General features: G+C 33.3%; 2 protein-coding genes across 10 annotated transcripts in view; one reads left to right on the top strand and one right to left on the bottom strand.

Moving 5' to 3' along the window:
• The window catches only part of LOC106176201 (uncharacterized), a 51674-nt gene that overhangs the window by 4971 nt on the left and 32871 nt on the right, over positions 1 to 13832 (top strand). The window contains exon 1 of one of the 2 annotated variants that reach the window (XM_024075134.2): positions 8786 to 9031. The exons of the other annotated variant lie outside the window; for it this stretch is intronic. Within the exon in view, the coding sequence (XP_023930902.1) occupies positions 8902 to 9031 (130 nt within the window). The 5' untranslated portion in view covers positions 8786 to 8901. Of the gene's footprint in view, positions 1 to 8785; positions 9032 to 13832 lie in introns of those variants that run through there. 2 annotated transcript variants of the gene reach the window in all.
• Positions 1 to 13832, bottom strand: part of LOC106176195 (transcription initiation protein SPT3 homolog) — a 49683-nt gene that overhangs the window by 17828 nt on the left and 18023 nt on the right. The gene's annotated exons all lie outside the window — the stretch shown is intronic.

Genomic DNA, 13832 nt, shown 5'->3' with positions numbered 1-13832 from the left:
GTAAGCATAAAACTTATGATAAATCAGCTTTAATTGGGTTGCATGTATTTTAATAAATGTAATATTATGAATGATTGAATAGCATGTGATACTCCCCCACCTGGCACAGATATAGTAAATGACTTCCATTTTTGACCTCTATCAATATCTGTTGTCTAACAGTACCATGTCCTGCAATATATATTTAGTCATAGGTGAAATATGTACATGAGAATGTAGGTGCAAGTGCACATTTAAGTGCATGTGCAGCAGTATGTATGCTTGCATATATAATATTTGATATAAAAAATTCAAATGAATTTCAATGACATTTAATTAATTTTTTGTAGAAAGAAAAATTAAGTTGCCTTGGTCTAAAAAAAGTCAAATCTGGCATAATGCTTACAATTAAAAATTTTAACTTTTTTTTCTTTCAAGAATATTGATGTCAGTTGCCCCATGCAAAACAGGTGAATCATAGAGCTGGCAGTTTAAATATTCATGCAAAAGAAAATCACTATAAATTCAAACAAAAAATCAAATGTTGCACTTATGCAGCAACATTGGCAATTCACATATCTATATTTTTGTCAGTGTATCCAGCCAAAATATCCCAGATTTAATTCAAGTATCAATGATGTAATGACCACCTGAAACCTGGAGCCAAACAACCCTGTCAGTTAATGATACCATCCGGTCATGTGCTAAAATGACTGGTAAATAACTCCTCTGCCAACTAATCAAAGTCGGCTTTAACAAACATTTCAAGGGGCGCTATTAAATAACGCTTGATCACATGAACACCCACTTCTTCCCTGGTTTTACTATCAAAACCCCAGGTACTTCAAGTTAAGCAGGCAGGGGAATTAGCAATTGCTTAATAGTAATAAGAACCAGGTCAGTTATTTCAAACAGCCGCCCCCATACTCATGGCACGTGCCGCTTACTACTACAAAGAAGCAGCTGGATAAAGAACACCCTGAGATTTTGAGATTACTGGAAACTAGTCCCTATTATCTGCATGTCTCTGTCATTTCCAGAGCTCTGTGAAACTCAGGGTGGGAGCTGAAGGTCATGCATGTGATCCACAAAAACATTATTAGAAGCTTATAATTTGTTTGGCATTTTCTGATCACTGACTGGTGTCGTAAGCCAAAACAGGTCCTGAATTCTGTAGTATTTAATATACACCCATAGTATATATGGTTCTGCCATAAGTCTAGTCTATACAAAAAATGCTTTTATTTAATCTTGCAGTTAAGAGCAGCAACCTATATCATTCATTAATTTGAAATCAAATGGGATAAAACATGCTGGGTGTGTTTATCAAACATTAATCAACTCGGCTTACTAGGTATAGGACAAAAGCCTCTCTATCTCTTCATTAGAAAGCCAATAGAAAACAAAAACAGCAGGAGCACAGCATGTTTTTTATATCGTGCTACCATATTTGTGGCCAACAAATCCGATAGGCACATGTTTCTTCCTAATTACATTTTACTTGGAATCTTATTATAAAGATTTGTCTTGGCACTCCCGTAAAAGGCTAAGATGCCAGAAGAAACATTATCCAACAAAAGAAAAACAAACCTCTTTATGTTGATCTTTTAACTTTTTTATTCTTCCAACTTCTTATTTAGTGGACTATATACATACAATATGTGAATCATGCCAATGTCAGTTAGGTTGATGATTTAAAGCTTGAATAGTGGTCAAGTGCTAGGCATTAATATCATTTAATTTTAAATTCTGCACAGCAAAGTGAATCATAACCAGTTGGTCACCATTGTGCTACGGACTAATTTTTTCAGTCTTCACCAAACACACTGCAATGTGATCATTGCAACAGAGAAGACAAATTTTGAAATAAAAAAATCATTTCCCTAAAGTACAGCAAATTCAAATAAAGTGCACATTCAAAAGTTTAACTGTAGTCAGTTGCGAGTATGTAGAACACCCAGAAGTGATGATACAGATATGTAACCATTGTCAATTATAAAGGTATCATCTACTCAGCAGGTATGTAGAAGGACTACCTTATAGGCTAAAGCTCTAGAGGAAAACCACAAGTATGATCTCAATGTTTATGGCTCAGATTTCTTCATGACTCTCCCTGCTTACAATGTAGGTAGCAAAGTCCAGGTTCATTCATTAAATTATTGAACCTCCTCAACTGATATCCTTATAGAATAAGACGCTTGAAAATAGTTTGACCGTGGCATGACCCAATACTTTACTAATGTCCCTGTGGTGAAACTTCTTTATGAGTATTTCTAAAGATTTTTAGAATTACTCCTTAATATATGTTGAGAAATGTATTTATATTTTACCTATTCAAGTGCTGTTGTGTCAGACAGTACAGCTTTAGGCAATCATTTCCAACTCACCTGGAACTTAGTATAAAAACTTCTAACTGTCAAAAAGGAATTTAAGCAAACACATCAAAGTCCACTTTAGGGAGTTACTCATAACAAAACAACCCTTGTGGAAATGTGGATAAAAAAACAGACAAAGAAAAAATGACAAAAAATACTGGTAAATACAAAAATAAGAAACTTAACAGACATGATATGTTTTTGTGTGTGTTATTTGCATACCTCAAAATACATTCCATTGCGCAATCACATAATTTTGGATAATTTGGAACATAATACATCAAAGTACATAAAACAACAAACAACAACAAGATGAAGTCTTTTTTGCAAAAAATATAATGCCTTTGTGCAATAGGAAAATGTTTGTGGTTTAAAGTCAGTGTGATGTAATTAGAAAACTTGTGTCAATACCATTACCTTTGGACTTATCACTGCCAGAGATAAATTACCTCAAAGCAGTTAAGTTTTTGAAAATCCTCTAATAACACATCAAACCAAAACTGATTACCCGTGAAAAACAGGAAGCAATTCACTTTGCAGGGGGTATGATCTGATTGGTTATCTTTCCCGCCACATCCCAGCAACCAATAGAAGTGATAGAAAATTAAAGATGTTCACACAGCCAAAATAAGCCAACAGACCACAAATCCTTTGACCCTTTAGCATTACAAAATGGAAATAGCTTAACAACACTGCCTTTAAGCAGACAGTAGTTATTTTCTGATCATTCAACCTTTCCCGCCAAAACTACTCATATATTAAAACTACTCGTATATTATTATCTGTTTCAAAATTTGGACACATAAATTAGAGCTAGGCGACAGGAAATACACAAACCTATTAAAATTCTTTGAGATGAATCATAGCTGTGTTACTGTAACTGATATGGGGGGTCTATGTTGTGTCAAAGACACACAAATAGTGCAAATCAGTGCAAGGCGGAACAGGTGCTGTAACATTATATGTCTTATCATATCATTTTATTACTTGTAGGTGAGGTCCAGTTATACTGGTTGAAACTGTATAAGATTTTTTATCTTCATCTTTTTATCATATCTAATACCTGAGAAAGGCATGACTATCCATGGTGGACAAGGAAATCCCCAAGTTGACATTAGGGATGGGCAAAGACAAGTCTCTTTGTGTGCAAAACCACATAATCTTGATGACATAAAAGGTGCTACAGTGTATGCAGAGGTCACTTTAAAATTAAACTGAAACAAGAAACTGAAAATATAGTTTTAAGAAATACCAGAATATTTTTCTTATTTCAAAAGAAAACAAAAAGTGGAAGAATACAGAGAATCTCAACCAAAACACAATCATGTACTTATGCTGGGGTCATTTGGTAGACTTGCTCAACAAAACACAATCATGTACAGAGCTCTTTGTTAGTGGTAATTAATAGTATTCTGTCAGTTTGATCTGATCGAGTGGAACCACTTTAATATTACCACAGAAACTGTACAAGGAAGAAGAAAACATCCTTAGTATCCAATGATACATAGCGAAACTAAACCAGGTCAGAGAGTGTGATTGGACAGTTCAAACCTCTGTTGGTTTGCAAAACAGCTTCGCAGCAGACAACACCTTTTACCAAAATTGTGGGTAAGGAAAGCCACAGATTTCCCCCTCAATTCCAACATAGACAATTTACAAGCTTGACTTTGAGCCAGAAAAAAACAGGAATAGGCAACTAAGCAATTTATAAGGTAAGAAAATAGAATCGTAAAATGACTTCGTAGTTATTTCGTTTATTGTTTAACGAAAAATGATGTAATTGTACCAAATGTTGTATGCCACGTGTACAGAATTACAAAAGATACACAGAAATACACAATGGAGCAAAAGAGACTTTAGTCAATAATTCACCTGGCAAACTACCAAGTTATACAATATATTGGATGGCATACTTACACACTGCTTACTGTTGTTTGAATTACGTCAACTCTAAGTGAAGTGTATTAGTAAACTACACAAAAATTGTTCTTAAAAAAAATTAACATGATTTAGGACTGCTCTTTGTGCCAAGTTGCTGTCTTTTTGCTCTCTATAATAGCAACCATGTAGAATACAACAGTTGGGAAGAAAAAAAAACTGGAACTCAACCTTCACATTCCAGTGTGCTAAAGAGACATTCCTGTATCGGGGATACTGAGCATGATTATATGTCAACTATTTAGGTCTAATTTCAGAAAAAAAAATTAAATTTATGCAGGTAGAGTAAATACTAAGCTGATCATTGCATAATGAGGGAAATCACAAATTGTCATCAAAAGAAATGCCAAATATTTAATCAAGAATCAATTTCCCTTGCTGAATTTCTATAGACCTATATTATCAATTACTGTTATTTTCTAATAATAAAAAAATTGCAAAACACACAAAAAAAAGTGCACAAAAATTGAAAGTGTACAGCTAAATACACCAGCAGTTAGATTTTCAAAAACATTTCCATGTATTGATATATTCATTATATAGCATAATCAATGCATTCTCTAAGCAGTACATTAAAATATGCTTAATATGTTAATCATGAGTAAAGAGATAAAAAAATCAAAATTAAATGTAACAAATGAGATAAGATAATAATATCACTGACAATATTGAACTTTTTTTACTTTTTCTTTTAATCTCATTTCAAGCAAAATAAAAAAATGTTGCAATATGCAATAATGAAAAAAATATTGTAGTTTTCTCAATTTAAAATACATAGATCTATTAGCATAAAAATATTTACATATAAATAGTATCCTCTTGAGAAGTTTCTGACATCCTTATCTTTAACATTTGATGTAAGAATATTTATATTAAATATTTGATAGGAAATGTTTTCTACTGTAAACTTTTTTTCTGAGAAGGAAAACATTCCTTACCCACAGAATTCTATATATTCATTTCTGTCAGCAAGGACACTGCCATTAGACATATAATGCCAAATTTACAAATTAGCGGCACAAAGAAAAATATTAAATTTCCTTCAAAAATTATGCAAATATCTCAACCTCAAATTATGAGTCAGTGCCCTTTTTTAAATATATTCTTTAAACAGTCAAGGACTAATATTTAAGAGTGACTATATTTTCCCTTTATTTTATGTAGAGGTTCTGGTAGCATTTTGTATGTAAGTTTTTCAAAATTTCATTTAAAAATTTCACTAAGTCTCTATTAGCTTCCAAAAATATAGCACTTCCAAAATATAGTTCCTAAACATTGTGAAATAGGAATAATATTACAGAACTGCCTTATCAAAAAATGTATCCATTGAAAGTAAAATAAAAAAGATTTCTTTGAATAAGTAGCTTTATCTAAACCTATCATTCATTTATTCTGAAATATTGATGAATACCAAGAGACGCTTTTTCACAAAATGAATAAGACTCAATTCACAATAATTATTCATAATGTGCGCTTCATATATAAGTCTAACAATTATCTAATATATATTAACTAGCAATGTTTTAAACTTTTTATGATGTGCTGGGAGATAAATTTAACCACAAAAAGAGGGTACAAAAAAGTGAGATTTTTCAAATTCATGAATTCAAATAATTCTAAAATTTTAGAAGTTGGTTTTTATGCTGCTGCTTTTTCATGGCAAATTTCAGCAAAACCTTTACAGAAGAGCAGAAATATACATGCAGTTTGAAACATTTTGATTTGCAATTTGAAAAAATTTTGAGGAAGAAACAAAGAAATTTCAGTTTGATATTTATGCTTATTATGAAAGATAGATACAAATAAAATGCAGTCAATGAAAAGGCTTTCTATGTAATATGCAACAATTTAGAATGAGCATATCATGTGGTAATTCTGGATTGGTAAATTTTTAATATTTTGTATGAGAATGACCATAAAGAATTGTAGTCTGCATCTATGGCAGTAAAAAAATTACCAAATATTGAGACAAATTTTTCTGCTTTCTCTCTCTCTCTCTAAATTTAAATGTTAGAAAATTAACCAAGCATGATCACCAAATGTTTACAGTCACTCTCTTATGTAATTTTTACTTCTACAATGATCCTTTTTATCTCCTATTTAAAACTTAAAAAAAAACATTTTAGTTGTATTTTGAAATCATATGTCAGCTACATTGTACGGGGTAAAGACAACTCAAAATTGTTTTGGTGTAAATAACTGTTTGCACATCAAAAATTTCATGAGTCTTTAGAATCTCATTTATGAAGAAATTTTGTTGTTTTGTTCAGAAATAACATGTTTTGGTTAAAATAATATTGCTCTTACACAAAATGATGTCAGGACCTCAACATAAAATAAATACAATTTTTTTGACTCAGTTTAAGATACCAGTATGGTTATAGTTTAAGTTGTTGTAAACCATCAGTTTAAACTCATAAATTACCTACAGTACTTAATGAGGTATCAAAAGAGTCAAAATGGAATGAATCTTCAAACTAGTTGCAACAAAATCCACAGATATATTAAGTCTTGCATAAATGACATTCCTGCGAATGGTACCAAGGAGAAAACTTCCAAGATGGAGTCTGTACAATACCTGGCCACAGGGATACTGTGACAGTTTGGTTGGAGGGCAATCTTATATACTGGTGTGAAAACATGCAAAAAGCCAAAGTGCACTGATCTGTGGTCATAATCCATGAACATGGTGGTCAAATATGTTTCAAGGCCCTTGACTGGCATAATTGTCATGCAGCTGCACCTTGGAGTCAACAGAACATGTCCAAGTACAAGTTGTGGTTTTCTTTTTAATACTGGTCGGAACCAGAGGAAACACTTTTCTTCTGAGTGTAAGTCAACAATCATTAAGATTAAAACTGAAAAATCAAAACAAACAAATCTTTTTCCAAATATTAGTTGCAAAACGGAGAATGGAACCAGTCATTTCTGAACTTCAGAGGAATGTTGGGGAATTTTCGTGGCGACATGGCCCCATTTGGTTCTATTCATATTGCTCAGTTTTGGTTGATGGAATAAAAGGGTAGTGATATCAGAAGCTATTTGATGTCTGCCACACAGTCTTGGTCCTAGAAACCAGTCCATACCCAGTCAACACTTGCTCTGACCTACTTCTTCAAATTAAAGTGGGAAAAGAAAGTCGGCCATGTTAGAACTGACAGACAATGGCCACCATCAATGTCCTGTTTTCCCCCCACATTTTTAAAGCAAAATCTCAACTTTCAAGTATTGTTTTGCTGTAAAAATACAGCTAACTGTCATCTAACAAAGGGTACACTTTTTGACCAAGTTTGGGTTTTGAATCTATTGGTGTTTAGCAGACAAAACACTGCAAATTTACACAAAATGAGAATGATGACACACACACACACACACACTGTTTATAAGTTGGTAAAAAAGTATTTTTCACTTAGATATTATTCGTAATCACTTTAAGGTGTAACTTAAGATTAATCTAACAGCTCTTTGATACAAATGGCAGCTAAGTAGCTATAGATCAGTGGTGTGGTATGTGAGGTAACCTGTGTGGTATCAAAATTGGCAATTTGGCATTTGGTGGTAAATTGTCTCTTTTAACAACTTACATGTGCTGTGGCTCATCAAGACTCCTGTATCTAGCATTCTATGGTTAACACTGTGTGTATCATACACAAGCAAAGAACTTTCTTAGGAAACAAACCCGACTAATACATGATGGTATATCAGCATTACCACAGCTTAGTGATAGAGCTTATACATACTCTTTTTGGTGTTTGCACACTTTCCTACTTTTTAAATGTATAATGATGACTTGTTTTCTTTAATTGTAAAAGATATGACATTTAAAACTGCTTTTTTTTTAATATAAAATAAGACATTTGTATTTAGGTTAGTTTATACTCATTACAATAAAATTCAAATATGAAAAATGATTAGGATGACAACAATTTGAAGTAGAAATTGTTGAAAACTTTTCAATTGAAATAAAATCAGACAGTTTGAGACAATATCTGTATCTAATAAACCTTGATATCCTGCATGTATCTTTAATAAATAATGTCCCCAGCTTTAAAAACACCGAGGTGGTTTCTAGAACTGCCTCAAAAGTTAATCTTCCAGAAAACACCCCAGACCCACAGATAGAGACAAATGCAATATTTCATAAAATTATAATGTCCTTTTTACTCGCTGTCGCCAAGTATCTTGATGCAAGCTGGTGTCACTTCCTGAACAAATTTCATCTAATAATCTAGATCTTATCTCCATCTCCGTGCCTCATTCCAAGGTGTGTTCATGAACCAGATAGTATCTTAGACAATGGAGGTTTGACAAAAAAGTATGTCCAATTACATGACCTAAATCATTATTAAAGAGAAAATAATGTATGCAAATCATAGTTTTCTAAGGTGTGCTGGTGCAAGGTTATTTATTTCTATTGCTGTATTTTTCCCTCAATGTGGTTACTCAGTCAGGTTTGTTGACCACACACACTGGGGCCACTTCACTCTAACACTGATGAAGGTAGAGATTACAATCATCATAAAACTACATGGAAAGACATCCTCAAACTTAGACTTGTCTTGCAAAAAACTTTATTCCAAGACTCACTAGTGTGGGTGTGACTTCTGTTATGATACAGACATTTGTATACAAAATGTACAACAGATACAACAGGAATTATAATCAACAACATCGGTTTCCAGGGCCACGCAGGCGGATTCCTAAATTTTGGCCCACTCAGCAGGATGCGGTTGATCAAGGTAAAATCTTTTTTATATACTAATGTTTAACATTTTTTGGGGTGAAATAAATAATCTTGTGCCTAGATTACATTTGCCATGGCTGCTGTATGATGAAATCATATATGATTTTTTGTGCAATTGTTTTTGACATTGTAAGTAGCCACAGGCTATAGCCAGTACATTTACCTCACGTGTGAGTGCCGTGCCATTTCTACGGCTTGACCATGAGGTCAAGTAGGAGAAATTTCTATTTTTCAGTTAAAAAGTTATTGTGGGGAGCCCTCTCCATCTCAGTGCAGTTGTTGTAAGCCTTTGCAGCTTCCTTGAAAACTGATATATTGTTGAAGAAGCCCTCTACGATTTTCTTTGTAGGCCCGTAGCCAGGGGGGACCTGTATGGAAACTTTGCAATGTTATCTTCAATAATATGCTACAGCCTAAAGGCCTACCATTTCAAAAATTTGTCACAAGTTTTGGCTTGACAAAATCGTGGAGGCTACAGAGGCCGTTAAATTCCATGTTTTGTATGATTTTGCACGGCCACCATCTGCCTCTGCATGGACACCACACAAAAAAGGATTTACGAGCAGTAAACCAGCGCCATACAGACATTGCATGGGAAATGCAATCTAGGCTTTAGTTATTTTGGAGTCCTGTAAAAGGCAAAGATCTTGGTTGCATAGCAGGACTTGAGAATAAAACCTGGTTTTAACTCTATAAGGACCCAAAGTTGGGTCATCTTCCAGGGGCGGATTGAGGCTGTCTTCTGGATCTTCCGGAAGACGGTTGGATTTTCAAATTTATATTGTATCTAATTTTTTCAATCGGAAGACGGTCAAAAATGGAGGATGGATCAACAAAGATAATTTGGAAGACTGTCAGAAAATATCCTTGGATCTGCCCATCTTCAATTCCAAATAAATATGTATGTAGAAATCTACTAAAACAGAGTAACTACTAGTTCTCAACATAAGCAATTTTTTCTCTTTACAAAAAAGGCTCAACCTTTCCTTCAAATGAACAGCTGCTGTTTTATAGGAGTCAAAGAAGAACAAAAATTGTTGGTCTTAACTTTTCGTTGTTATGTTCTCTGGTGAAACCAGCCCCTGGATGTAATGGTGAACCATTCTCATTGTAAACATGCATGCATCGTGATGTCCAAACATTTCTCTCAGCTAGCACAATCTGCCTCTATATTTAAGATGCCAACAACATTTTTGTTGTTTTGTTTTTATACATTTTTGTCTCGTTTTTATACATTTCTTAGAGTCTGTATTACTGGAGTATCTTACATGTTTTATTGGCGCAAACATTAGATATACTAAATACCATTAAAATAATAAAAATGTTTTTCAAATAATCAGGTGAGAAAAAAAGGCTTCTGCACCAAGTTCCATTTCTTGAGTTTCTGGGCTATAAAAGTTTCAAAGGTCTGTTACAGTTCTTACCAAATATTTCATTACAATTAACAAAGATTTGATATCAAAGCCCAGATGTGTTTCCATTCAATGACATATTGATTTTGAAAGTTTCTTGCAAAGACTTTGGAATTCATGTCATGGAACACCCTTTCCATGCAGTGTCTTATCACTTGGACATATATCTTACAATACCCTTGTGTGATGGAGCCTGCTCTGAGGGATGCATTACAAAATTTATGCTGTAACCAGACCTGTCTCTACATATCCAAACACTGCTTTGGCATTTTTTATTAAGTATCTCCTGGCTGCTGTGTGTTATAACAAACATCATTGGTTGTTGTAAGCCAAAGCAAAATTTCCCAAGGGTTGAAGATGAGGTGAAGATGGCTGTTCAATCACTAAACTGGCATGCAAAGACAGTTGTGTAAGTGACTTGCAATAAATTTTTAAGGGTTAAGTATCCTGGATAGAAAATTTAGTCTAAAACTGATACAAGGCAATTGCTTTCAGGGTGAAGTCACAATAAGACAGTCAGGTCCTTATCACACATTGAAGGTTCAAGACTTTTTGTTTCAAAATGTCAAATGTGACACGGATGTTAAATGTAACATTTATAAGATATATTTAAGATTTAAGATATAAAGATATGAAATTTAACAGATATCTATGATAGCTTCAGTGATTAAAATCAGGATCTTTAGCATCTATTTTTCTTTTGATGTGCACAATATCTACATAAGGCAGCAAAGTTGTCAAACGGAAAGAAAAATTAATGACAAAAGAGATACAAGCAGTGACATTAAAACAGTCTAAACTAATTTGACAATGGTAGTGCAGAAAAAAAGGTTTTTATTGAGGCAATATTAAATAAGATACACTTAGGAACATAATCACCACCAATTTAATTGTGTGCTACTGTTACTGTGGATATTCAGAAAATGAAACAAAACAGTGTTTTAGACCTAGGGAAATTCTAAGTCACATCCTTGAAAATAACAATTTGTGAAGAAGGAAAAAATTCACAAAAAACTTTATGAGTTCAAGATACATTATCCAATCAGGCTAGTTTTCGAATTTAAGATGTATTTTAGTCCTATGAATCATTGCTATATGTTTGAAAATAATAAGTAACATAATTTGCCTTTTATTGTTTATGAACAAAAAATCCAGGAAAGTGCATGGCAACATCTGCGACAACAGATGAATGTGAAGGCTATATATCCAGACACCGAGTCTGTTTGTAAAAAGTGTACATAAAACACACAGAGATATAAAACATTATACATCAAAAATTGAACAAAGATATAGTTTTTACAATTAAGGTAATTGCCCAAATTTGATAACAACAGCAATTATACTAAAATAATGATCATCCTGTGGAAGGAGGTTTGTTCTGACAGTAAAGTAATAGCTTATGTGGCAAATACGTTGGTTAACGCTGTTAATAAATCTAAACCCACATCATCTCCATAGTTTGGCACCTACTGTCAGTCAAAATTACAGGAAAAAGGTACCAAATGGCCAATATATTGACCTCTGGTATTTTCATTTTGTTCATTGTGACTACTGTTATTCAAGGTTTACATACAGGTATGCATCTAGGATGTAGGTATGCTACTGCACAGTGGTTTGATGTTCATTAAACGGCACGTGTGACAAGATGAAAAATCAGCCACCATCAGCACCAAATACAAAGTAACATATCCCTCCCTCAGGACTAGCGAATGTATCAAATCTGCTCTCGATGAACTCAGCAGATATATCACATATTGTTTACCTGTGTTTTATTCTGCATATAGGTAGTACAGAGCTATCTAAAGAACTATTTCTCACAAAGTAACAGGTGCCAGTACTTTATCACTACGTGAAATGCCCAACCAGTCTTTCTCATTCCACGAAAAGGTTTTTGACCCTCATAAAAATTTGAGTTCATGCTGGTTGGAAGGCAAATTAATGGTAATCTTCATGATTTTTTAAAAATAAGTTCTTTGTTAATTTGAATGTGTCTTTTTGGGATTTCTTTATGCATTTTTGCAATAAACATCACAAAAGAAAGGATGAAAAAAGTCAATTTGATGATACTGTATATTCCAGTAAAGGTTGCAAAACAAAACACTGAGGCCATGACTGAAATGTCAAATAATGCAAACAATTTATGCTTTATAAAAAAATCTACTAAAATCCAAGCTCAAGCACTCTGAATATTACTAAAAGAACACTATTTGTGATAAAGAAATTTTCTGAAGAATCAAATACATTTAAAACTAACATTTCATTATCTCTTTAGCCATCAAATTATTTGAAGAATTAATTCAAAAACTTAGTTGATTACATTTGTACATATATACCGAGTAACAGATTAGATGTTGGTCTCAGGTATCTTTCAATATTGCAGTTATGTGAACAGAAACTGAATTGTCCAAAATGCCAACAACAGATATATACATATCTGCTTTTTATTCTATTTACATATCAATACAGAAATAGAGTTAAAGTATTATCAAATCTATTATACTGCTATCAAAACAAAACAGGTACACATACATGAGAGTGACTAAACTTGCTTTGAGCAAGAGTTCTTTCAGCACTTTCATACCCAACTTGGACAGTTTCTTATAAAGAATTCATAATAGGTATGGATAGTCATCTGTTTGTAGACACAGGTAAAAAATGAGGTATGCTACCATAGTGGTGGTGGTGGAGGTGGTGGTGGTGTGTGTAGGTGTGTGTATGTGAGTGGGGGGGGGGGGTGTTACACCTACTTGTATAAGTTTTTAGCATTATTCATGATAAAATTCTTATATATATCACCTAAAATTGTGAACCTTTTTTTTTTTTTTTTTTTTTTTTTTACAAAATGAGCCCTTGGTAGGGAAAAGGCGTGGCAGCAACTTTATCATCAAAAGAAAAGCCTAAGGCAAAACCTCTTGAAAAAGCATGAATTTTTCATTTATGTACTTAGCAGCATGTAGCATTGTTTTTTCATCAATTCAAAATGCACCGATTATCTGGCTGCCTATTATCTCACCAACAAAAGAGATATCATATGCATAAATAGTTATTCGGTGCTGGGAAAGCGAATCGTCTGCCAACTTAAACACCAACAATGGGGAGATAATATCAAACATAGATGGCAAGCAATTTGAAAATAATAAGATGATTATAACAAATACTTTTTCTGTATGCCTTAAAAATTAATGCCATTTTAGCTGAGAACAAGTTTTATTTTCTCAAATGTTCTCATAAAGAATGAACTGAATGACTGGAGAATTTTTCCCTAGGTGTACTCGCCTGACTGAAGCATGAAGTAGGATCAAGCCCTCACTGTGGACTCTTTAAAAGAAATCCATCTCCTCACACTTCAGCAGATTATGTAAATTAGGCATTGTTAGGAAAACA

This window comes from Lingula anatina, chromosome 1, assembly GCF_051362555.1.
Source record: "Lingula anatina isolate TDL-2025a chromosome 1, LinAna3.0, whole genome shotgun sequence".
In the NCBI taxonomy this organism is placed as follows: Eukaryota; Metazoa; Brachiopoda; class Lingulata; order Lingulida; family Lingulidae; genus Lingula; species Lingula anatina.
The sequence above is the reverse complement of the archived record's forward strand: the minus strand, read 5'-3'. Positions and strand labels throughout refer to the sequence as shown.